We start from the raw sequence: 27,115 nt of genomic DNA on the forward strand, positions 1-27,115 counted from the left end.
GTGGGGTTTCTATCCCACATCGGTATTGGGGGGTTGGGGTTTGGGTAGATAAGTCCCTCACAGGACTCCAAAAGTTGCCGGCTTTTGGAGTTACTGTGGGGATTAGGTTTATTTGCGTAAAATTCTTACTTTTGTAAGAAAATGTCAGAAAGACAAGGGGCACGGACGGTTGCAGGTACAACCGTCCCCAACGGTATTGGCCATTTTCAACAGCGCGTAACTTCGGTTGCACACGACGTAACTTTGTTTGTACAATGTATAACTTTAGTATTAAATTTTGCGAGTCCCACACATGGTATTAAAATAGATGCACAACTTGTGATCTAGATGCATAATTTGTTGGGGCCAAATCATGGCCATTAACAGCTCAGGAGCGGTCATGGTGTACTATCAAACTATGTGGACGTGTGTAAGTAGCAATTAAGATGACTTTGAAATTGTTACGCAACTCATATTTTTGTACCATCAAATTTAATGCACTACACTAGTCTATCATTTGCTTATTTTGTCTTGGAATGAAAAATCTCCTGGAGCTAGTCAGTCTAGTCAGTGGTGGAGCCAGAAAAAATTTTTAATTGGGGCAAAAGTAACACTAAAATTTTTTTCCTCCTCTTTTATTAGTTTTTTAAGTAAAAAAAATATTCACCAATAAGTTAAAATGAAAAAAAAAATTGAACTTATTTCAAATGGAATATTGTGATCCACATATTCTTTTAGAATATTAGTTCATGAACCAATTTAAAAGATCATGTAATTCTTTCATTTATTACATAAAAAAAACTTTGGAGACACAATTAAGATAAAATCAAAATTTTATGCATATTGTAGGAATTTAAGGGGAGCAGTGGGGGCACGAGCCCCCCCCACCTTAAATCCGCCAGTGGTCTAGTTGTGTTTATTTTGCCTAATAAGTAGAATGTACTAATTGTTTAGATTATTTTCATTTCCATATTTATCAGATTTCCAAGGTGTTGCCAATCTTTAAAAATCCGGCATACCTTTGAGTTTGGATAACACTTTTTTAAATGTAATATATACAGAGATAAAAAAATAATTAAAAAATATATTGATGATATAAGTAAATAAGTGTATTATGTAAATAATGTGTAAACAAGGTATAATCCAAACACAAAACTGTAGCAATGCATCTAGACTAGTGGATGGAAGTTGAACAGTCGATGTGCAATATATTAGACTAGTGTATGGCCTTTCTCATCGAATAAAATGAACTACTATTATGCTAAAAAGGCGGAGACATATAGGCTTTTATTCCCGTGGAAATACAAGAGATCTACAAGATTGGCTCAAAAGCAAACAAATACATAATAATTGAATAGGGGATTTTTTTTTTTTTTTTTTTTTTTTTGCCTGAGAGATGGAATAGAGGGTTACTACGTGATTTAGTGTCAAAGCGACGACTTTCGATAAAAGAAGAAAAGTGGAGGACAACAGCGAGTAGCTTGGGATCACCTAGATCAATGATGAAATTATTGGATTCAACAAATATAACTACTACTAATTAAAAGCAAACATCACTAATGGTAGTGTATAATTTTCAAACCATAATTGAAAAAGAAGACAGAAAGGGCCAAAACAAAAAAAATGGTCTTATACCGGGGAATACGATTTTGCTGCAATTGGTTGCTTCCACAACCTCAAATCCTTAGCAATTATTTCTTCTAGTAATTACCAAGACATTAGTTCAAATATAAAACCCTGGTGTTCTCTCTTCATTTATTTATTTTTCAATAGAGAGGCAGACAGTCTAAGCTGGCAAAGCAGTGACATAATCTGCAGCAAGATCCTATTTTAAGTTACAATTAGTACCCTCCTCTCTGTCCTCAACCTTTCGTCGCCGTCGGAACCCTAACTTGAGAACAATATCAAGCATACTCAACATGGCCGCTCTGCCAAAATCAACGAGGGTCCTGCGCGCTTATAGGATTGCCAAGAACACTGCCAAGGAGGCTCGCGAGGTCTATCGCGGTGCCAAGCATGACAAACGCACGAACCGCACCCGGCTGCTGAGGTTTTCGAAAATCGTGATTGGATCCCTGGCGGATCTCAAGGCGGTTATCGGTCTGAAGGCGGCCCATGATACTTGGAAGGTGGAGGTGGAGCTTCTGAGAAAGTACAGGCCGCATGGCCAAAACAGGCCACCTGTAAAATTCCTCCGGCGTAGGGCCAAGGAGGCCGGAATCACTCTTTTGCCTAAAAAAGTTAGAAAAGTTAAGGTGGAGTGCGAGGGTTGAGGGTTTAGGGTATATGGGATAGTAGGGGGGGGGTATGGGGTAGTACGGGGGGGTATGGGGTAGTAGGGGGGGGAATGGGATCTTTCTGATTCTGAGTTTCTACGTTGACTTTCTATCTTGTATATATAAATCCATATAATATATGCTATCGCCGCCTATCGTTATGCTTTTTGTTGTTTGCGTTGAATTCGTTTTCATAGCCATTTTTCCCCCTTATGTGTTACTTGTAGATTGGGTCATAAGTGATTCAATTGGACTGGTCTGTTTCTCATTTATTTATAGTTTAGTGTCTCAGAAAGTATGTCTTTGTATCCATGTAAAGGCCTGTTCTTCAGTTGGAATAACTTTACTGACGCATTTGTTGGGCACAGCCTTCGGCTTTGGTTGTACTTTCAAACTTATAGCCAACTGGTCCTCCACTTTGGGGTTTAGAATAACATGCAAAGCTCTTTATCCAACATACCAGACACTGATATTAGTTATGGAAGTATTTGCTCAGACTCAACCCTTGTGTTCCTTTAGCAGAGTGCATTCTAGCTAATGCTGTTTTAATTCAGCCTGTGATGCTTTAATAGTTCTTTTTGTCTATATGTCATGGTCTGACAGAGTCTGATCTGTGACTTGAGCAAAACTTCAAGTTTATTTATTTGCTTCAAAGCAATATGATCCCTTTTTATGGCACTTGCTGTCTAGTTGCATAGGGAATAATCATATGATGGGAATAGTAATTTTTTTTATTGCAAGGTCAAAATGGGTAATGAATGTGCAGGCATTATGAAAAATCCTCATTGAAATTCAAACGCAGAACTGTGGGTGTCCGTTTGGATATTGAATTTGCATATCTTGCAATTAGAATATTGGTTTCATTAATTTGAGGTCTTTCACAAGATTAGATGAGTTTATCATCTGGTAAACCTTACGATGGTATAGTGTTCTCTTTGATTGATCTCTAATGTCAATTGTCAAGATGGCTAGAATGATGCTTAACTCTCCTCTCCCCCTGGCTAGAATGAGGAAACATAAATTTAGGCTCTTGTTCAGTAAAATATGGATGCAATGAGTGGGCAGACTTTCCGTTTTTGCTATTGTCACACTTTTCATTCTTCAAACCTCTAAAATATTACGTGTTCAGACGACAATTTCTTTTGCATTGTCAGACAACGATGTAGAGAGGAATATGCTGTATTGCTGATCAAGATCCTTGTGCTGAGAAATCAAAATCAATTTGCTGTCATTGATGTGAGATTACTTGTGTTGCGATTTGTTAAATTTGGTTTGTCGGCTCTGTTGTGATTCAGTTGCTTCCTTTTTGAGTCTAGTTTATTCAATTCTCATTTCTTTCCTTTGACAATAATATAGGCAATCTTCTTGAAATCATCTGGGATAATAATTGTAGTGTGTGTATATATGTGTGCATATCTTCTTCTTTCTCCAGCTGGTCGCTTCTTTAATCATGTACTTTGGTTGTCATGATAAATTGAATCAATTGTTGTTTAGTTGAAGAGCATATTTCTTAAAGCTTTGTCTTCTTGAATGTGTCTTGAGTGCTGACACTCTGTCTTGCACCATATTGTTTTGCAGGTTTCGTATGTTTTTAGGAAGCCTGAAGTTTCAGATATTGTGATTTTTAAAGCACCTCCAATTCTTCAAGTATGTGATGCACCGTTTGACTTCTTTCTTGTCTTAACTCTCAGTGTCTGATTTTTTATGACTCAAGGACTAAAGTTGCGTTCTTATTCAGGAAATTGGTTATAGTTCTGGTGATGTCTTCATTAAGAGAGTTGTCGCTAAGGCTGGAGACTATGTGGAGGTATGTGATTCTTTTCCATATAATCTAGCGACGTTTTTTCTTTAATGGCATTGAGGTTATGGTTTTTAATTTACAATGTTCTCTTAACATTAGGTTCGTAATGGCAAATTGCTGGTAAATGGGGTAGCTCAAGATGAGGATTTCATCTTAGAACCAGTGGCATATGAGATGGATCCGGTGGTATGTCAACTTGTCCCTTGGATTGCTTTTTCATGATATGAATATAATTTCTTGTTTTGAATTTCAAACCCATTTTCCATTGATTTGTAAATGCGCTGCCCTGTGTTTTCTGTAGCTTGTCCCTGAGGGGTATGTCTTTGTCATGGGTGATAACCGCAACAACAGTTTCGACTCGCACAACTGGTAATGATTGATCTGCAGTTTTTTTATCAACATAAGTAGATAACGTCCCAACAGCATTCAGCCAAAAGTTTCGTCGTCCTCTCACGTGCCACGCATGTGGGTTGGGAGCGTTGTGTTGTTCGCGCGTCGCGCGCTGCTTGTCCTCCGTCAGTATCCCATGTGCCTCCTGCTGCGTTGTCTGCCGCGTTCTCTGTATGTGGCTGTATCACGTGCCCCTTCTTCCCACTGCTTTCTCTCTCTCTCCTCCTTTTGGGCAATGTTGCTCTCTTGCTTATCCGGCTGTTCTGAGCCCTGGGCCAGGATCCTGCTGAGATATCCGGTTCCCTTCTTACCACGCAAGAAGCATCAAGCCTCGAGCTCTCGCGTTCTCTGGGTTGCAGCGGTCCAGACGTTTGGTTCTCCTCCTCTTCCTCCGTGGTGAGTTTTCTTCTTCTTCCTTTTCTTCCTTTTCGGTGACATGCAGTCTTTGCTGTGAGTTTTCTGCATTATCTTTTCTTTAGCATGAAACTGATGTTTTTGCTCTTTGTTCTTGTTTCCCTTCTCGAGCCGCGTAATGCCCATCGAGCCTCTGTCTCTCGCTTTCTCTGGGTTTCAGTCATCCAAATCGGCTGCCGTCCGTTCGCTTCTCCTCCTCTCCTCCGTGGTAAGTTTTCTTGTTCTTCCTTTATGGTTAGGTTCGTCTTCGCTGAGAGTTTCCCCTATAAATTTTTTTTTTTTGGTTCTTTGGGTCCTCTAGATCTACTATTTTGCTCTCCGGAAGGCTGCAAACTTGCTCTTTCAATGATGTGGTTGTGCTTTTTTTTTTTTTCTTGATTTGAGAATAGCTTCTTACAAGTCATGTTCAGTTGTGGGTATTTAGAAGACTTGGGTTCTGTTCTGTTTTAGGTACTAGCTACATGTGCAGTTGTGGGTTTTTTTTAACCATTCTCTTGCCCTTCTCTTTCAATGCTTTTCTCTTTTACTGGTTTGAGAAGCGATTCTTGAGACTTCCTTCTTACAGACCAAGGAGGTGCCGTCTTCGCCCCTTTTTCCTCCCCGAACGCAGGCCTTCTGTTTTTCCTCTCGGGTAAGGTACGATCTTGCCCTTCTTTTTCCTCTCGGTTTGACTATTTCTTCTTGACAGGAGGCTTGGGTGTTCTTGGGGGTTTCTCGACTGATTTTGTTTCCAGAGCTTTCAATCTCACCCAAGATGAATCAGATCAGCTCCTGACGTACCAAACCGGTGCTTTAATTGTCAAGCTTGTTGAGGTCAAACGTTGCACGATCCATGCAAAGATGCTGATCACATCGAGATGTTATTCGACTTTGAAAGTGCCAAGCCCAGCATCCACGTCAATCAGGGCGGATCACTGACCATTGCTACTCCTGAAAATTTTCCTTTTCTGGAGAAAGTGGGACTAAGTGCTAATGTCGTGAAGTTGGATCCGTTGTCCATGTTAACCCCATGTATACCGCTGATGCATCCTTCCAGTTGATTTACTTCGCTAAAGGCAGTGGTGTGATTCGAATTTCGGGTATGACTGGTGGGAAGGCATTGGACGCCCGGGTGCAGAGCGGCCAGTCACTCGTCGTGCCTAAATTCTTCTCTGCTGCCAAGGTTGCAGATGGAGATGGATTGGAGTATTTCTCTGTTGTCACATCTTTAGAGTAGGTTTTAGTTTGAAGATTATATACTACTATTGTTCTTCCTTGGACTGTTAAGCAAGAAAGGGTTGAAGATCATGGGCTGAGTGAATCTGGCAGAATTTTTAAACCCATCATTTTTCTCAAAAAAAGGCAGTAACAATTGGAGATTCTCATTACTTTTTTTTTTTTTTTTTTTTTGCCTTTTGCAGGCCATCTTTTGTTCAGTTGGCCGGGGAAATGTCAGTTTGGAAGGCAATGGCTCCCTCGGTTCTACAAGCTTCTTTCAATGTTATCCGGGGTTCGTGGAACTTTTCAACATAAGTAGAATAAGAGCCGAAGAGCTCTTCTGACGTGGATGGTTTTCGTCGTCCTCTCACGTGCCGCACATGTGAGTTACCAGCCATTTTTTTCCCGCGTGATGCGCCAGAAGTCCTGCATATACTTCCTCTCTAGGGTTTTCTTAAATTCCTCCGCCGCCGCCGCTTTGCCTCACCTTATTCTCAGAAGCTCCGTCTCCTCGACTTTGTTTTCTCTTCTCCTTTCTCCTGCATTTGTCTTTTCTTCTTTTCTATCTCGTCTTCCTCTCTTCTTTCTTTTCTCCTATTGTAGATGGATTGAAGCTGTTTTCTCCTCCCTTCTCCTCTTCTTCTCACCGCCGCTCCTTGGTCAGATCTTTCCCTCTGCTTGTTGCTCTCAAAATCTTTATTATCTCTCCTCCTTCTTTCCTTCTCATTCTTTGATTTCATTCTTAAATATTACTTTCACCTTTTTATTGTTTTTCTTTTTTCTTTAACTTTTTTTTGCCCGATTGATCGGCTGATACCATGAGAGCTGCATATTTCTTTTCAAAAATTATTTGTAGCTTCAAACCTGGTAAACGAAATCGCGGCTACCATAGTCGGCCATACACAAAATATGTAACTCCACGGTGGTCTTTTCCACTGCTCTTTTTTTTCCCCGTTTCTTGGCTCCTTGGTTGGGAGACTGCTGTTTTTTGTCTTGCTTTTGATTTCTTGACTTATTTTTCAGTCTCAGATAGAACTAGAAGTGAAGCGTCAACTGCTGCTTCCTCTCTATTGTTTCAGGTACTACCTTGGTTTTTCCGCTACTTTCCCTTCATTGGTGATTTTTTTTCGCTTTCTTTTCTATTAAAACTTTGGTTACATTGATGTTTTGTCTTGTTTTATCTAGAATGCAACTAGAGTGTAGATCTGTGGAGCTTTCAATTTATGCACTCTTATTTTTCGTCTGAGAAAGAACTACAAGCACTGAAGCATCTTCTATCCATTAAGGTACTACCTTCATTATTTTGTTATTTTCTCTCTATTTTTGTTTATTTTCCTTCCATGTTTGAGCAATTGTGGTGTTGCTGTTTTTTACACTTCTCAGCTGTTCTTTGTGCTTGTTTCATGGCTGTTTGTATTGATTTTTACCCCTTGGAATTTTTTTTTTATTTTTACCCGGTAAAATCCTTTCTGCTATGGCATTTTTTCCCTCCTAGATTTTTTTTTTGTTTTCCTTTCTTTTAAGCTTTTTTGTGCTTGTTTCATGTGCTATTTGGGTTATTTTTAGTTCTAGGATTCCACCCTAAAAAGGCAAAAAAAAATAAAGAAATCCCCGGGACTTGGATTTCCTGCTAGAATACATATTTTGTCTTCCTACCTTAGATTTGCTCTGCATTCCTGTTTTTCTCCTCCTCTGTAAAAACTTGTTTGATACTAATGGTTGTCGTATTTTGTTGTGCAAGCATTTTTTTCATTGCTTTTAGGAAACTGGTTTGTGATTTCTTTGGTGGTTGTTTTCCATTAAAAGTTTTTTGTTTGTGTTGCAGCTATTGCACCTTTTTCTTGTGTCGTGTTTGCTCATTTTTTTGAGTTGTTATCAGGCTTATGATACTTTTTCGTCGGTGCTGTTGGAAATTTTTTTCCTTTCTGTAATGCCTTTTACTAATCAGTTTGTGATTGCATTACTAATGCCGTTGTACTGTACAATTTGTAAGTTTTGCATTCAGATCATATTTAGAGTAATAAGTTTTACATTCAGATCATAAGTCAATTTTGGAAAGAATAAGTTTTGCATCAGATCATATGTGAGGCTACAATTTGTAAAGATTAGAATAACAATTTTTCATACCAAGTGCAAATGATGCTTGAAGTTTCATTCCTTGGAGCAAACATCTTTTATGTTCTGTTTTTTGTATTTTTTGGGTTTTGCTTTTCTTTATTTTACTTTGAAGCTTTTCGTTCTGTAAGTATCTTTGTGATTTAGTTACAAGAAGAAAGAAGTTTTGTCCTCCTACAATATTCTTTAAAAATTGGAAACTTATGTAGTCCATTAATCTTATTTATCTAATTTTGCTTCTATCTTTCTGTCAACATAGAGAACATCAGGTCTTATGAGACAATTTATGACTTTTTATTTTCATTCACTTGGTGGTGGTGGATTTTTTTTTGGGTTAGATCTGTTTTTTCCCTCTTGATCTGTAAAGAAGTTTTTTTTTCGGTCTGTGTCTTGCAATTCCTGTATGCTTTTGATTTTTTGATTTGCAAAGTTGTTGAATGCTCATGCTTGTGGTCGCTGGTTTATTTTTCTGCTTTTGCTTTTGGTGTGCATTTCTTTCTGCCATTGTTTTCCTGATTTGGTTATTTTTGTTCGTTAGCCATGTACCTACCTACATTTGTAAAGTAGACCCTCCAAAATTTTTTGGTGATTATAGAATGCTGTAAGAATATCTCTACATCAGTGATTAATATGCTTCTTCATTATGTAAATGGCGACTTGGCATTATTGCTTGTTCTTTTTTAATTAACCAGATTCTCATGAAACTCTCGCTTGCTCTGCCTTGAGTTCATATAATTGTATTCCTCGTGAATTGATTTTTATTCTCAGGTATGAAGGTGCACAATCTGCAGAAGCCTTGCTCAGTTTGTGAACAGTGAAGAAGGTAATGTTATTGGTTAGCTGGCTTGAATTTTGTGGTCCATAAGTGTAATCCATGTTAACAAGTTTGATAGATTTACGTTAAACTATATTTTGGTAAAAGTGTTGAATAATCCATGAAGTTGTTAAAATCCAATCCATATTACTTATGAAGATTAGAAATTTACTTCACCTTAAGATATCACAACGAAGAATTGTGCTGTGATATCTTAAGGGGCAAAAGATCAATCTTTTTTTTTTAAAATGTTTTCTATATTGGTTAAAATCTACAATGGATTATTTCAAGTTGTGATAGCACTGAAGGCTACAATTAAGAAACAGGTTAGTTATTAATTTGCTTCTTATGTGGTTTTTTTTTGTTTTGCCTCAGTAGTCTATAACTAACCCTCACTATTTCTTTATTTCTTTCTTCTATTTCAATTTTTCCCTTACCGAAAGGTCTATCTACAATGGATTATTTCAGGTTATGATAGCACTGAAGGCTACGATTAAAAGACAGGTTAGTTTTTAATTTGCTTCTCATGTGGTTTTAATTCTGTTTTTGGGCTCTGTAGTCTATTACTAACCCAGAATTGCTACCAGTGATGACAAAGAAACTATTCAGCATAATTTTAAGGATGGCCAAAGTAGCCAGCTTAAAAAGTTGTATGAATTTGGCCTTATTCTTGTAACTGCGATTAAATATTAGCACCTTAGCCATGTGGTTTTCTTGTTTTATTCTTTATTGTTTGTTTCACGTGACAGGTACACCTTGATTACCATGAAGTTGGTGCTAATATCATAATATCTGTATCATATCAGGTTATATGGCTGTCTTTTTTAATTTTTCCAAGCCTTCCTAAGGATCTTGTTTAATTATTATTGAAAGAATTTTTCACGAAGTTGAGGACTCTTGATTTTTCTTGTTTGGAAGACAGGCCACTCTTCAAGGATTTGTAGCTAAAGGGATATCAAGAGAAGAAGGTGAAGCTTTACTCAGGAAAATTGTTGAAATAGCATGTGATGTACGGGATATATATTATTATAAAGCCAGCAAAGGTTCTTGGGATGTTATTGGAGATCCAAAAGCTTTAAACGTCCACTCCTTGTTGCTGCTTCTGTTGGAGGCTATGGAGCTAATCTTGCTGATGGTTCTGAATATAGGTGAATCTTTTAATTCTTTTCTTACATTGGAAGCAGAGTAGTATTTCAGTGCCCAAATACTGACTTGAAATATTTGAACTTGTGCTAGAAACTTTTCCTCTCGAGCACTTGTGATATTCTCATGCATTGCAGTGGCATATATGGGGATACAGTGACTCTGGAGACTTTGAAAGATTTCCATAGAAGAAGAGTTCAAGTTCTTGCCGACTCTGGTGCTGACCTGCTTGCATTTGAGACAATTTCAAACAAATTGGATGCTATGGTATTGTTTTTTGAGTTGTGACTATCTCAGTGTACCTCAAACATTTCTTTTGCTAGAGCAATTTAGATGTTTTACTGTCTATTTTGCCTGATTGCTTCTTGATATAGGAATATACTGAGATTCTTGAGAAAGAAAACATAAAAGTTCCGACCTGGTTTTCTTTCAATTCTAAGGATGGGATCAATGTAGTTAGTGGGGGTCCTATATCAAATTGTACTGCAATTGCTGATTTATGTGATCGAGTTGTTGCTGTTGGAATCAACTGTACTGCTCCTAGACATATTGATGGACTTGTCCAATCAATCAAGATGGTATAACCAATTCTAGGATGCATTTGAAATGAATGAAATTGAAAACGATAATCAAATTTAATTAGGAACATTGGTTTTAATTCTCTCGAGAAATCTAGATAAGTTATTGTCATGTCTTAGTTCTAATTGCAGTCTTTTAATCACAAGATCCCCTTTTTTTTTGTTTCTAATAATTCTCATTAGAGAAACCAATTCTGGGTCATGATTATTAGATGTATCTCCATTGCATCAATAAATTAGAAATCAGAAAATCTTGTATGTCCATTTATGTACATGGAACTTGTTGCTTTACTTGCTAATATTTCTGTAAGTCACTACTATACCGATCCTGATATATCAGCGTTTTCCTTTTTCTCTTTCCACAGTCTTCCCAAGTTAGAAGCTCAATTGAAAAAAAGAAAAGAAAAAACCAGAAACCATCCATTTATATATATATATATATATATATATATATATATATATATATATAAATTCTAAGTATAAAACTATGAAGTAAAGTACATCTTTAAACAGATGTACCAACATTTCAGCTGTGTGTGAAGTGAAGATCATCCTAACAACATTAGTTATTCTAAGCATAAATAAAACTATGAGTATGTTTGTTGATAGTTTTAGTTGGCTGATTTCAACCACCGAAGAAAGGAAAATGTTGTCTTATTAGGATTTTATGGTTCTTAAGGTATTTACACTTGCTAAATTGCTATTGGGCAGTTTCCTTGAATTTCTTGTTGGATTGTGGATCTATTTGCACGAATGTTTTCAAGTCACTTATTCTTAGGGTGAGGATTACTGATCAAACTTTTGTTTGCTTGTACTTGTCAAATTAGATAATGGGGAAAGTGAATAAAGAGAGGCTGGGAGAATTCCTTGGGGAGTTGCAGAGGAAAGAGCATACAAATGACAGGTATGTTGCTGTTCTGAGAGGGGAAACGTTGATTAGAAACCCATTTGTGAGAATGCAACCTTTCCCAGACCAAAGCACAGCTGAAGTTAGCAAGGCATAGGAGTAGATAATGAGACTGCTGTTGGCAGACTTTTGTACCCAGAACTTTTTTCTATTTTTTTTCTCCCTTTTCACCACCATTGTAGAGCACACACTATTATGAATGTCTAAAGGTGACTTTTGATTTACTGATTCTTTATCATAATGGGATCACCAAAACTGAAGCTTAGCTTGTATATATTTGTGTTTTATAAAAAGGACAAATATTAGATGGTACAAGGACAAATATTGTAAAAGGACAAATATTAGCTTGCATACATTTGCACTATTATGAAAAGGACGGGCTCGTCTTCTGTACCGGTAGCCGCTCTGAGGAAATCACCGAGAAAACTAGTGGCCATACAAATCTTCAAGAGGAAAGGCATAGAAAATTTTGCTCCTGGTGTTTTAGCTTCAGAATTTATTTTTAGTCAGTTTATGTAAACTAGGAAAGTGTATCACCGCATGGTGATTATTGATTTTTATATTGTTAGCTGAAATTTGTATCCATCTCTTCGTGATTTTCCTATTTTTGGAACGTTTGAGTTCTCATACGAATTAGGAAGATTTGAGATATGATCTACATTAAAAGTCCAAAAATTATATTAATATAAATGTTTTCACTATTTTGAGAGCATATTCATTTTGGATTAAGTACAAATCATTTTACTAAACTGGGCATGTTCATCTTTTTTACCTCAGCGCACAGCGCGGTTTATGCCTCCTAGTCAAAAACAAGATTGCCAAGGGTAAAATTATTGTTCCTCCTAAGAATTGAGTTGAGAAATAGGACTTAGCAGCTGCTGGAGCTGGACTACAAAAGCTAAAATAAGATACAGACTGCATCTAGACCATTGCCTTGAGAGGCCACTTAATTTGTCATAATCTGAATTAATTAGTTCTCAAGTTTGAGGTCTATGTTTTATATGATTATTTCTTGCCAACTTGTTCGCGTCTTTGAGATCCGTGCGTAGTATTATTTCTCGCCCATATTAGTTTTTATCATATGTTTATTTGATAATTTTCCTTTTCTATAGAAGAAAATTCAAACATAGACAGAATTGGAAAGTGTTCTTTGAATTTTTTTCCTCCGCATTGCGATATTTGTTTTTGTTCCTCCGGTGTCCGGTCTACATGGGTTTGATGCTGGTCTGCACTCCTGACAGCTCCAGTGGTTCCCCCTCACAACCTCGAAAACATGAAAATCATGCCCTTTTTTTGCGTTGCTCCTCTTTTGCATCTCTACAAAACATTTGTCTTTTACTACCACTTTATTTGGAGGTCTTCCAAGGCTGACATTATTGATGCACTAAATCAATATTATGCATTCACACTACTGTTATCCATAGGCCCTCAGTGTCTCTGTCTCTGTCTCTGTCTGTTATTGAAGCAAGAAAAGGGTTTGAAAAGAAGCAAAATAACAGGAGTAAGGGGAGAAAGATATTGCCTGAGAACTCGGATTTCCAACATAAATTTACGTATGTATATGCATTCCAAGTGTCCCATTATTTGTTCAACCTTCAAAATTACTCTCTTGACCTCTTCTTCCTTTCAAGATCTCCTCAGTCCTCACCTACGAAAAATGATTCTTTGTTAGTACTCCAACTTTCAAGTCTACTTAAATTGAGTGAGCTTACTCACACTCTAAAAATGTAGACGCGTGCAAAATTTGAACTATGCTACGTATGTCAACCGATATTAATCTATAAACGAGTTTACCTAGATCTTTCTTAGCATTAATTTCCACATATTTAATTGAACTTATAGATCAAATTACCCAAATATTTAGTTGCTTTTAACCCCTAAATACATAAGCGAAAATCATTGAAGATCAGAGTTTTGCTATGTCTACCATCTTATAATTGATTTATGTTAATTATAAAATTGCAGTGAAAGAATTTTGATTCGTTTTGATTCATCAAGTTTTGTCTGCACAAAAAAATTAATGCATTATAAAAGTATTTATCAATCATTTGTGTATTTTTTTTAACTCTTTTTTTGATTTCACATACATCAAATTACAAAAAAATTATTTTAAAAAAATCCCAAATAAACTTTTGGTTTTATAAATTGAGCATAGAGTATGAATATCAGGCCATGCAACATGTTATTCACGGTACCCCACAAGCGCACCAACGACTTTATTTCAAAGTTCAAACTTCAAACGTCTCTCTCCTCTCTCTTTCTTTCTGACTGCATATCCATGCACTGCAAGTGCATCCTTTCTTCCTTGGTTATCAAATTTTACCGCCTGAGCTGAACCCTCTCTTGTATCAAGAACAATTGTCCCATGCATCTGTAAATGCCACTCAATGCCCTCAACCTAAGGCCTTTTCTCTTCACTTTTTATGCGGGTTTGTGGGCAGTGACGGAGCCAGGATTTTTTCCTTGGGGGGGGGGGGCCAAAATTTTTTCAATCAAAATTATCTTAATATGTTATGTTCAAACTAATTTTCATTTATTTAAATATATGACATCTTAAAATATCAAAATTTAATTTTAATTATAAAGGTATGTCTATTTCATAAATATGTAGCATAGTAAGAACTAAAATTAAGATAAGAAATAAAATTTGATTAAATATCTTATAATATTACAAACCACTTAAGTTGTACATTATGAGAAGATGCTCCAATATGTCACCTGTGCAAAAACAAAAATATAACTATGTAATATAAATATAATTATTTTCAATTAAAAAAAAGATAAAAGTTATGTTAATATATCTTGAAATTTCATCCTCTTTTATTAAAAGTAAATTGAGATTTACGTTCTTTCATAGAACTAAATTCATCTATAATTGAATCGGTGTTAAATTTTGATCATCCTTTTTTTTTTTATGTACATTGTTAGACAATCATTCAAGAAATTATCTTTTATCTTGTTTTGATTATATTCACAATTGAAAATGTACGTTCTATAGTTGCAGTTAATACAGAAAGAGTGAGAACAAATACAATCAATCTGTCAATAATAGGATGTGTCACTCAATTTCTTGTTTTCATCAACCTTTCAAGTAACTATTTGTATATTTGTATATGAGTCAACAAGAGGATAGATCACTAATTTTAAATTTTTTATCAATTAGGCTAAGGTGTATATTTGTATATGGACCAATAAAGTAATTATTTTTATTTTAGCCCATTGATAATTATGAATTGAGTCTTTCATTATAATACATCAAATTGGGTCAATTTACTATGGATTATCAAATTATATGTTTAATTTTTTGAATGTTAAATAATTAGTAAAATAAAAAATAAATAACTTTTTTTTGAAGAAAAAATTAAATCAAAAGATGGCTAATTCATATATACACACAAAAAAAAAATATATATATATATATATAAACTCTCATAATATAAACTAAAATGATAAAAAATTAGGGAAACCAACTTTAACTTATACATATATTTACATATTATGAATTAAAATTTTCAAAACTTAGGGGCATGGCCTCCCTCTGCCCCCTTGGCTCCATCATTGTTTGCGGGGAGACTTCTAAATCTTTTCCTGTTCTTTCTACTTTTTTATTTCTTTAGGTGCATAAAAGCAGTAACAAGTGTCAAAAATTTGATGAACATTCTTCCCTTTGTCACTTCCTTCATCCACAACTAGAAGAGCAACATATTCACGGTTTGATTCTGATTTATGTCCTTTGTAGTTCGTTCTTGATACCGCATGTTCGTTGATGTTTATGACCAGGTTCGTTCGGGTTTATTTTGTTTCTTTTAATTGCTGAAGAAAGGGGTAATATTGAAGTTTGAGAACAGTACATTTCAGATTCTGGGTGTCTGTTGTGATTTCTTGGATGCCCTTTCTGGGAGCTGATTATCCAGCTTAATTTCTCTGGTGTTATTTGACGAGATCTAACATGTTCAATGCATGACTCTGTGGATTAAATCTTTGCAAAGTATAGCATGTTTAGTGTCTCCTGTAATCTTCAGATCTTGCTACTCTGATCAATGATTATGCTTTTCAATCTGTTTGAGAAGTGTCTTTGCGCTCAATATTGGTAGTAGTAGCAGTTGTTGGTTTTTGTTTTTTTTTTTTTGTGGTGTTCCCTTCAAGCAGTGGTTTTGTACTTGGTTATTTGCTATTCACCATGTGCTTCTTTTACCATTTTTGTGAATTTGTTGTACAAGCTCATCACATGCCAGAGCCCAGAGTGAAAAATCTATAAAACTTTGGCATGAACATTCATACTTCTACATAGTGAAAAATCTTTAATTTTGGTATGAAGACAACATAGACCAGCTTACGCACGACTTTTGATCACATTGATATGCGCATCTTGGTGAGCATACACATTTCTTTTCCTTTTTTCCACCCTCTTGGTCATATCTTATACTTGGTTATGCACAGACCCTTCCGCAATATATAACACCGGGATTACATGAAGCCAAAACTCCAACAATCAATCTCGCTAGTGGACACCGAACATATTTTCTTGGAATGACTGCGGCCAAATTTGATCAAAACTGGACCACATTCGTTGCAGACCATGAATTTCGAAATGGCGAAGTTGTTCTCTTCATGCCCCAATCCAAATCCTGTTTTTCCATCATCATCTTCGATCGGAAAGGGAATGAAAGAATGTATCCATGGCACTATAATTTTAATATTTAGCCTCATGTTCTTTCCGTTTTAAGTTCATTTTGTTTCTTTCTCAGACGTTGAAGGACTATGCTTTAATCAGCTTTGTACCTTGTTTTACACCTTTACTGCTAACTCTGTTTTCCTTGTGCTTCTTTATATTGCCTTTCTTACACTATACGTTCAGTCTCTTCATGCAGCGTTCCTGCTCATGATACTGCGCTGGGCATTAACACTTTTATTCCTACCGCGCAGCGCGCGGTTCTTGCCTCCTAGTACATGGAGAAGGGCATCTCCTAGTATCTGGAATTGGTTGTGTTTCATTTTTGGTTTGGTTATGCCTTGAGTAAGATTTCTACTAGGATCCTCGTTCAGAACAACATATACTTAGTTTGTACTACAATCATCATCATCACAGGTAAAGGAGGAAGCATGGGGGCATTTTTGATTGATTATTTTTTCACTCTTATTGATGAATGTGTTAATATATCTTGCCCTGTTTTGGTAACTATGCTTATACATAGGTTAATGTGAATTTAGCCTTTTCATCTTGAATATTCCATTTTTCCTGGAAAATTGGATTGCGATTTATTTGCTGACTTCTATCTTCTCATTTCTTCACTTGCAGGGGCCCCCTTCCAATTCAAAACATTGTTTGTAGATCAGTGTTTCGATATTGGCCTCCGTCCAAAGTTTCTGACACTATGTGTGACTCGCCTCTGACTAGGACTGCTGTTGCATTTTCTTGACTGGTTTATCCGGAAAGACTTTGCTGTACAGACTCCCACACTAGGAAAGATTGCTGTTACAGTTTTATGACTCCAGCACTTCGATTCAGAGACAGGGTCCCAAAACTTGTTTCTTCCTTTTGATCTTCTTTTACCAATCATTCATTCGTCTTTGGGCTGTTCACCGGCTGCAGTGAATACTTAATCTCCCTGGTGTTATGGCTTTGAACGTCCGAAACTGTTGTGTGGGTGGATAATCTCACCCATCCTATGATCATTATTGCCGTTAGACAATACATTGGCTGGTTCTTTGTTCCATTTAAAGGGGAAGGAAAAAAAAAAAAAAAAAGAGGTTGTCTTCTTGCTCTCTCCCCTTTTCCCCCAAAAAAAAAAAAAAAAAAAAAAAAAAAGAAGGGACCTTCAATTTTTAGTTTAGTGTTATTGTAGTTTTTTTTTTTGGGCTTTTTGTGGTACCAAGTGTTATTCTCTTATTCGAGTGCTGCTAGTTTTGACTTGTACCAAAAAGGACTTGTACCAAAAAGGTGAAAAACAGACGAGGCTATGAATTATGATCTAGCTGACTTGAGGTTCGATTTTCTTTATGAAGCAGCATCGGAAGCGGTTTTCCATTCAAAGCAAATACCCAACAATCTTGAATTGTTCATTTCTGCTCCTTTATGACCGACTAAAATGGAATGATAATTGAGTAGAGAACAAAGAAACTGTCAAGTGCTGAACGCTTGAACTAGCAGGGCTAATTGAAGATCAAGCATCCAGTAATAGTAATAATAGTAATAATAATATAGTAATAGTAATAGTAATAGTAATAATAGTAATTGGATATATAAACAAGTTAATATCCTATTTTTTTTAAAAAAAAAAAAGCAGGGCCGGAAGGAAAAAGTAGATCAATTGTAGGTATGATATATACCTGGTAGGGTAGGTATGAAAAAGGAGGGCCGGAAGGAAAAAGGGGGAAGACATAAATTTCAAGAAAATTATGTACATTGAGATATGAAGAGATAGTACCTGAACGGAAAGAGAGGGAAAACGCATGGAGGGAGAAGGGAACGTCCGCATGTGCCCCGGGACTGAGTAAATATGGCAATAGGGCTGAAAATGGAATAAAAATTAGAATAAAACTGAAGTCTGCTGAGGAACCGTCTGTTTGCAGAATGGCATATTCCTTTTTACTTTTGACAGCAATCCTTTTCTCCTGAGTCCTACCCCAGCCGGGCCACTGAGATGCCAAGAAAATTGACTTGCTAAAACAATTGGGGGTTTTAATATGTTTGCACAAAATAAAAGAAGTGATTGGACAAGGGAGAAATTCGGCAAATTTCTGTAAATAATAATAATGTTAGGATAGAAAATATCTCAAAAGTAGGGTCATTTGGAGTGTGTTAAATGCGCGACCATGTAATATTCTTTTTTATTTAATGTGTCATATGCAAATTGTGTTTCTCCACTTAAGATCACCCTACTTGGCAAATTTCTGTAAATAATATTAGAGAAAAAATGCAGTTTTGGTATCTAAATTTTGACACATGAGCGGTTTTAGTCCCCAAATTTAGGACGAAAACAAATCTGGTACCCGAACTTTTAAATTTTGAGCACATTTAGTACCCTTGACAATTTTTTCCCAAATTGCTACCGAAAAAAAGTCATGTAACAGTCACATGTCCGGCCACTATTGTATAAAAAATATCAAAAAAATGTCAAATGCCATTCTAATACTAAGTATTAAGTTTAAGAACTAATAATGTAATAAAAAAAACCTATGGACTAAATAACATCACATGAGTCATTTAAAAAACAAAAGAAGAAGGAAGCGATGTAAAACTCTGCCAAACTCATTTATAGGTTTCTTCTCAAATGAAGAAACAAATGTATTCTACTAATGTCGAAAACCAACATAAAGGTGACAAATAGATAGTGGTGGGCCATATGAGCCAAGCAAGCAAACCTTTTAACCGGTTGAGACAGGGGTATGTTACTGGCAAAAAAAATTGTTGTGGGACCTCTCAGAATTAATAATGTATTCAGTAAGACCTTCTCTTGGCGCCAAAGAAATGCAATGGCACGAAATGCAATTGCGTGAAATACTTCTGACGATTAAGATATTTCCAAATGGCTCGCGTGCCAATGGTCAGGAGGGATATTTGTAATAAAAACTTGGGCGTTATTTGATAGTTTTTGGATGCCTAAAAGGCGTGATCTATCATTTTGGCAAATGGTGTGCTTTAATTTTGTCAAAACCACACACTTTTAAGTTATTATGATTAATTGACGTAGGTGAGATCATATTAGTAACTTTAATCAACTATGTTCGACTTAGTTGACCATGAACAATCATATAAATAGTCCTTATTAACAGTTGTATAAATAGGCATAAATAGTTATAATCGTTGGAATCCACTATCTGATTAATGGCTATTATGAGTTATTATCTTCTTAGTCCAAAAACAAATTGAAAGATAACAATGATCCATATCTACCACCATCTTATGAGCTAGCATCAAGGAATCGACAATTAGATTAGACCCTTAATTAGTTATAATCGTCGGAATTGACAATTCAATTTAATTGTTATAATGAGTTGTTATCATCTTAACCCATGGAGGAATTGGGGAATTCATAGCAAGATGATCCATATTTACAACCATCTACTTATGAGTTAGCACCAAGGAATCTATAATCAAATTAGAGACTCAATTAGTTATAATTATCGGAATCGACTATCTGATTAATCGCTATAATCAACTATTATCGTCATAGTGTTACAATGCATTAGAAAATGCATAACGGAATGATCCATATCTATTACCGTTTTCTTATGAACTAGCAACAAAGAATCGACTATCGGATTGAACGCATAATTATGTGGTATTTGGTAAAAGGATTTCGGTATAGAGAATTGGAATAAACCTCATAATCATTGTTTGGATTACTATTATCGGAATTGAAATTTTGGAATTATATATAAAAATGCAATGGCATTTCCCAATTCCCTAGTAACTTGGAAGGTTTTGGATAAAAGCCAAGTTTGATTCCCTTTTAGAAACGGGGCTCGTCCCGCTACTCGTTAAAAAAATTAACATATAATAATAAATATAAATGTAATTATATTTATAATTATTATATACACATATAATATATTATATAAATATATATTATAAATTTATTAATATTAAATAATAATATATTTATATTATTTAATTAAATTCATAAGGAGAGGAATTATCATCTTAGGAGGTTTAATCTTTATTGCCTTATTTTCTTTCATCTTAGGAGTTTTAATCTTTATTACCTTATTTTGTTTACATGTATATTAGTACTGGTATTCGTTTCATTGAATGTGAGTTAGTAATAGTACTACTTTTCATTACACGTGTACCGTGTACTTATAGCTGTCAAAATGGGTGATTTGGACGGATTTGGGTTAGGTAAAATGGGTAATGGGTATAAATGAATCAACCCATTGATACCAATTTAATTAGATGGGTATAAATGGGTAAGTCAAAAAATGAATTGGATAACCCAATTATCCATTTATAACCCATTTATTTTAACTTATTGTAAATTCATTTAAATTCATTTTTGCAAACTAAGTTATCAATTTATACCATCATTTACACCCATCATTAGTTTAAAATATTTATTTATAATACTCAATAAACCTAATTATCAATTTTTTCCATATGTACTATACGTCGCAAAATTACATACTATTTAATAATTAAACAATAAGAATATAAAAATTTGAACTAAATACTATAAAAGTTAACATAAAAACTTAATCCAAAAATTTTGAACCTCTAGCATTTTTTTGTGTATAAATTTAAATTTTCATTTTGGAAAAATAAGAAAAGAGACTAAAACTTGTCATAAATTGATAATGGTGAAAAATAAGCAAGTTAATGGGTGGGGGAAGAGAGGAGGTTTGGGATAAAATAATTCTAAATAGGCTAATTGGGTTTGATGGGTTACCCAATAATACCCAATTATTTAAATGGGTATTATTGGGTAATCCATTTATACCCATATGCAAAAATTGTACATACCCATACCCATACCCATTTAAGTACAATCAAATTTTTGTACTCTCATCAGCCATAACTGAACGGGTTTATTTGAAATATAGCAGGGATAAACACTTGGAAGAGGCCCTAACGTGAAGAATGACTGATGGGCTACGTTATTTAACATATAGCAGGGATAACTAATTTCAGCAGGGATAAACACGATGAGTAAAGTATGACTGATGGGCATGAAAATTAAATGGAAGAAGAAAACTATCTATTTCCTCCACCAAACAAATTAGTATGGCTGATGCATAATTTATTTAAATTTTGAGAAATACACCGTTTGGAATGGAGGGGAAAAAATACACAGTTTGGAATCACAATAAATGGACTGTCATGAGTGCCTAACTTCCATTTGGTATTCAAATACTAACAATTGGTATTTAAAAAATGCACTCTATTTTATCCAATCAGAATAAATCCTTATACTTTTTTATTTTTATTTGTTATTAATATACTCAATTTTTGGTAATAAAAAGTAAGACAACAAAAAGGTAAATTTGAAATTATATTTTTTAATATACTCAAAATGAATTTTTTAATATTATATTTTAAAATGAGCTGTAAATAAACAAATAGTTTAAAGTAAGGGGGCAAGTGAGTTTCAGACCCAAAAAAAAAAATAGAGGCAAGTGAGATTTTTCAATATTTGTGAGTGCCAAGTAAAATTGTTAGAAACCTCCGGGGAGGTTTATGAAATTATTCCAAACAAAAATTAAGAATGAATAAGTTGTTTTTTATAATGGTTCTAAAGGTTCCTTGAGACTTTATAAATTAGATGTCTTGAGTTTGCAAAAACAATTTCTTGCATATCTTTGTAGTGGAAACGGAGTTTAAACTTGCTATAGGTTAGTTTCTTGTTTTCCATTGTATCCTAAAAGGGTAATTTGGCATTCAACCTAATTTTATTCTCATTTTATCCAACTAATAAATTAGCTTATGAAAAAAATGGGAAAATGGATAATTTATGGAGAAAAGTCATAAAGAGCTGGTGTTTTATTGGAAAACGGGTTTATTTTTATTTAGTCGATAAATAAATTTATTTATGGAAAAATGGGTACTCTATTCTTATAATGGAGGAAAGCCATAAAGAGCTGTTGTTTTATTGGAAAATGGTTTTATTTTTATTTTATCAGATAAATAAATTTGTTTATGGGAAATGGGTACTCTGTTTTTATAATGGAGGAAAGCTATAAAAAGTTGGTCTTTTATTAGATAACGGGTTTATTTTTATTTTATCTGATAAATAAATTTGTTTATGAAAAAATGGGTACTCTGTTTACTCTGTTCTTATAATGGAGGAAAGTCATAAAGAGTTGGTCTTTTATTAAAAAATGGGTTTATTTTTATTTTATCCGATAAATAAATTTATTTATGGGAAAATGGGTACTCTGTTCTTATCATGGAGGAACGGGTTTATTTTTATTTTATTCGATAAATAAATTTATTTATGAAAAAATGGGTACTCTGTTTTTATAATGGAGGAAAGCCATAAAGAGCTGGTCGTTTATGGAAAAGTGATACTTTACAGAAAGTGATCGTGATTTGGTTTATGAAATTATCCAAAAAAAAAAATTAGAATGAATTTATTTATTTTGAAAGTTGTATAATGATCGTTAAATTTCAAATATCCATTCCTTAAACTTCAAAATCATCTCCACACAATCACAAACTCCTAACCTTCCATCTCTCTCCCTTCCTTAGAGTAAAATTTCTAGTGAATAAATGGGTTTAATATGTAATACCTGTGTTTCCATTAATTACTATTTATTTTTGGCTTTCCTCCATAAACTGCTCATTTTTCCCTTTTTCTATGAATTACTAGTTCTTTATATCACTCCTCCACGAATTATTTATTTAATTCATGTTGCTATTTTTCTTGGTCCGGTTTCGCGCTTCTTCATTTTATATGTCTACAGTGACAAATGGTGTCGGGTTGGGCAGCCCTACGTGTTCTTATATGTTAAATTCATTTTTTACCCTTCAAACAATGTATCATTTTCTTTAGTTGGTCAAATGAAAGCTTTTACTTCTACAACGGTATCCAACCACTACATCTGAAATCGTGCCACTTCTTCTAAGTACAATCCAACGGCTATATTGCACACAAGTCCATCTTGTGGTTGAGATTAAATTTCTGCCACAACAGACATCAGAATTATTTCTGTGCTGTAGACGCATCCCTCATTTATATATGTATTCCATCTCTCTCTCTCTCTCCAAAAGAAAACCTAAGAACCAAACTTTAACAAAAATTCAAGTTGGGTATGGCGTGATCCAGCATATGTCGAAGACATCAATTTCTTATTCCCGGTTCGTCAAGAAGCATGAATGTAATAGATTCTACTTTCAAAAGGCTAGAATCAAGACAATGAAGACTGATCTTGATAATTGTGCTCTTATAGTTGCTTTTGTTCTTGGTGGTAATCAACTGACTCATGTGATGTTATTTAGTCCTTAGGTTTTTTTTAATTACATTATTAGTCCTTAAACTTAATACTTAGTATTAGAGTGGCATTTGACATTTTTTTGACATTTTTTATACAATAATGGCCGGAGATGTGACTGTCACATGACCTTTTCCGGTCGCAATTTGAAAAAAAAATCGTCAAGGGTATTAAATGTGTTCAAAATTTGAAAGTTTGGGTACCAGATTTGTTTTTGTCCAAAATTTAGGGACTAAAACCGCTCATGTGTCAAAGTTTGGATACCGAAACTGCATTTTTCTCATAATATTAGGTTGGAAAAAAAATCACAACAGTTGGGTGATTTTGGGAGTGTTTCTCCACTTAAAACTGTATGTGGTAAATGTAGCAAATTTTGGCAAATAAAATAATGTTAGGTTAGAAAAAAAAAAATACAAAAAGTGGGGTGATTTGGAGCATATTCTTTTTTTTTTTAATGTGTATCAGATGTAATTTATTTTTTTAACAAATAAATTTTTAAGTAGTTAATCGCCGCACAGCAAATTTTTTTAATGTGTCAGTCGTTGCATGCGACGACACAAAGAAAGATTTTTTTTAATTACTAGTTAGTCACCGGTGACTGACTAGAAGAATATTTTTTAAAAAAAATTTTGTACCAAATGCTAGTATGAGGGCCTCTTTTTGCATGCATCGACGGAATTATGTTGATGTTGTCAATATTTTATGCTTCAACTGGTTTCCTTGCTTAAAATTTAAAATAGATAATAGTAGGTATTACAACTGAATTGACAAATGCTAACCCTAAACCCAATCGCATTTTGATAATTAAGTAGTTAATTTCCTTTTAAACTAAAGTCACTTGTGCCTTAATCTTTACTCTAAGGGATAATTTGAGAAGCCTCTCATAAGGTTTTTGATAGTTTCATTTGGTATTCTCGAATTTTGAAAAATCTTACTTGCCTCTCTTACTTTAATGTATTTGTATCACTTTTAAAATATGATATAAAAATTCATTTTAGGAGAGCAAATACAATCTTATTCCAATTTTGCCCTCTTGTTGTCTTAGTTGTTACTACCAAAATATAAGAATATTAATCACAAATAAAAATAAAAATAAAAATTATGAAGGAATATTTTGATTGGAAAAAATAATATGTTTTTAAATGCCAAGAATTAATATTCGAAAGTTTATTTGAAGTTTTTGCAAGTTACAAACAAAATATTTTCTTTATTGTAAAGTGTTTTAAGTTAATTTAAGAAATTTTATAAATTGTTTACATATTTTTGAATTTTTGAATTTTTTTTGTCCAAATAGATTGCTTGAAAACTAAAAAGATAAACATGCTACATATATATATATATATATATATATATATATATATATATATATATATATATATATAAACTTGTTTGTATTATTTTTAAGATGGGGCAAAAAGGTATTCTCATAATTGTAATAGTTTTAAAAGTATTGAAAATTATTCATATTTTTAAATAATTTAAAATTTATGTTCGAAACCAAAGATTTAAAAACTATTAAATAGTTTTTCGATCTTGTTAACAACTTTTTAAATTTCATTAAAGAAATACATTGATCAATTTACAAAAATTAAGTGATAAATTTGGTGTGTTATATCAATTAAGAAATCACAAGAAAAGGGCAAATTTGAAATTAATTGTATACTCTCTCCCTAAATGAATTTCTAAATATTATATTTTGAAATAGGTTTCAAATGTTACAAGAAAAGTTTAAAGTAGGGGAGCCAACTAAGTTTTTTTTTAAAAAAAATTTTGAGGGTGCCAAATAAGATTGTCAAAAACGTTAGAAGAAGTTTCTGAAATTATCACTTATTTTAATCTAGCATTCACATCGACTAATGCATCACATTTATTCATTGATCAGAAATATTTAGATGAACGCCGGTAGTTGTGATTACTCCATTAGAAATCAAATTCTCAATACATCACGTTAAAGGGACAACATGGCCACTATCTTGATACAAGAATATTTCATTCTAATTCAACATTTATACAGCACTACAGATTAAGCGCCTAGGCCCCTAACAAATTAATCCAACACAGGTGAGACAGTTGGGGATATGTTCCACCTCGAAACGTAGGCAGCCGCGGGATCCAACGAGCTTCGCCAAAAACTACTAGAGGCCAACATGGTGGTGTTGGCTTTCCACGTCTAGGGGTGGCAATGGGGCGAGTGCCCGTGGGAGGACTATTGGGGCGGGGATTGGGGAAAGTTTGAAACAAAAAAAAAAATATATATTATTAATAAAAATTATTAATTAATTATATTAAATATATTAATACATTTATATTAAATTCCTAACTAAATTTAATACAATAATACTTTTTTTTTTCTAAAAAACACAATAATAATTTAGTGATTGTATTTGTATCAAAAGTAAAAATTTGATTATTTTAGTTATATTTTTTTATCATATTAGATTGTAATCAAATAACCTTTGTTTAATTATTTTTTATGAGTTTCGATTGTGAAATTACAATGAATAATAATTTGATGATATGTTGATATTTTAATACTTGATTATTTGCTCAAATTTAAATATAATGAATTATATAATAAAAAAATTTTTAACACCTCGTGTGCCCGCACGGGGGAAGTGGCGGGGTGGCGGAAGTTGGGGACGAGGGTTATTAATAGTCCCCGACCCGACCCATTGCCACCCCCACGTCGAGTTCATTTTTCTAAGCCAGATATTCGATTGGAGACAAATAGGGGATCATAAATTAATGAGGATGAGGTAGCCACATCACATTTAGCTACACCGTCTTATGTGCAACCATCTCCATTTTCTACATCCCAACAACCATATGGCGAGCATCATACGGTCTCAACTGGACTATCAAGATCATTAGTGGCATTTCCGAGCTTTAATAGCGCTAAGGAACGATCACAAGACGCTGCTCAAGAAATTGAGGTGAATACTGGAGTCAGTAATGGCTCCAAAACTTCGCAATTGGTGGATATTACTATAGAAATACAAATTACACAATTAACTAATAGAGTGTGTCTAACCAACCCCCCCATAGAACTAATAGAGTGTGTAAACCTAAAGGATGTGGGACTCCTGAAAAACTTGAAGGACATAAATGATGCATCATTTTGTCTATAGAACTAAACTGTGTACATAGACCTTCAGAAGTATGGCCCTTGGTTGCTAGGTGACTTGCTCTTCCTTTCCATTATACGGTGTTTTTGATCTGGGCACAATCCCAAACCAACTAAATACACACCAAGTTCCCCGTTAGGTATCACATTATTGACCAGTTCTTTTAGTAATATAATATTACATTTTATAAACCTTAATCTATCAATGATTGCTGAGAGAATAATTAGCTTTCAAATAAATCAATGCAAATAATCAAAACAAGTACTTATGGTACTTGTGTAATTAGCGAAGTAATGTGCCCTGCTATGTATATTAAATCTATCAAAGGTAGTTCACCAGTAAATGTCTTACCTTTTCATGGGAAAGAAAGAAATATTTCCTATACCTTTACAAGAGAGCACTATTTTAATGATTTTCTAAGGAGCAGTCACGCCACAATAGCAGG

At 34.3% G+C, this 27,115-nt stretch overlaps 1 protein-coding gene and 1 pseudogene across 1 annotated transcript; both read left to right on the forward strand.

Moving 5' to 3' along the window:
- Positions 1-1,898: 1,898 nt before the first annotated feature.
- LOC113712836 (uncharacterized) lies at positions 1,899-17,426 on the forward strand. The gene is made up of 7 exons (XM_072068021.1): positions 1,899-2,219; positions 3,369-3,491; positions 3,834-3,902; positions 3,994-4,062; positions 4,156-4,242; positions 4,358-4,425; positions 16,914-17,426. Exons 1-7 carry the CDS (start codon positions 1,899-1,901, stop codon positions 17,032-17,034), a joined length of 858 nt encoding a protein of 285 aa, XP_071924122.1. The 3' UTR covers positions 17,035-17,426.
- LOC113712835 (homocysteine S-methyltransferase 3-like) lies at positions 6,524-11,838 on the forward strand (annotated as a pseudogene).
- Positions 17,427-27,115: the final 9,689 nt, after the last annotated feature.

The sequence above is a fragment of the Coffea arabica genome, chromosome 10e (assembly GCF_036785885.1).
Source record: "Coffea arabica cultivar ET-39 chromosome 10e, Coffea Arabica ET-39 HiFi, whole genome shotgun sequence".
Lineage (NCBI taxonomy): Eukaryota > Viridiplantae > Streptophyta > Magnoliopsida > Gentianales > Rubiaceae > Coffea > Coffea arabica.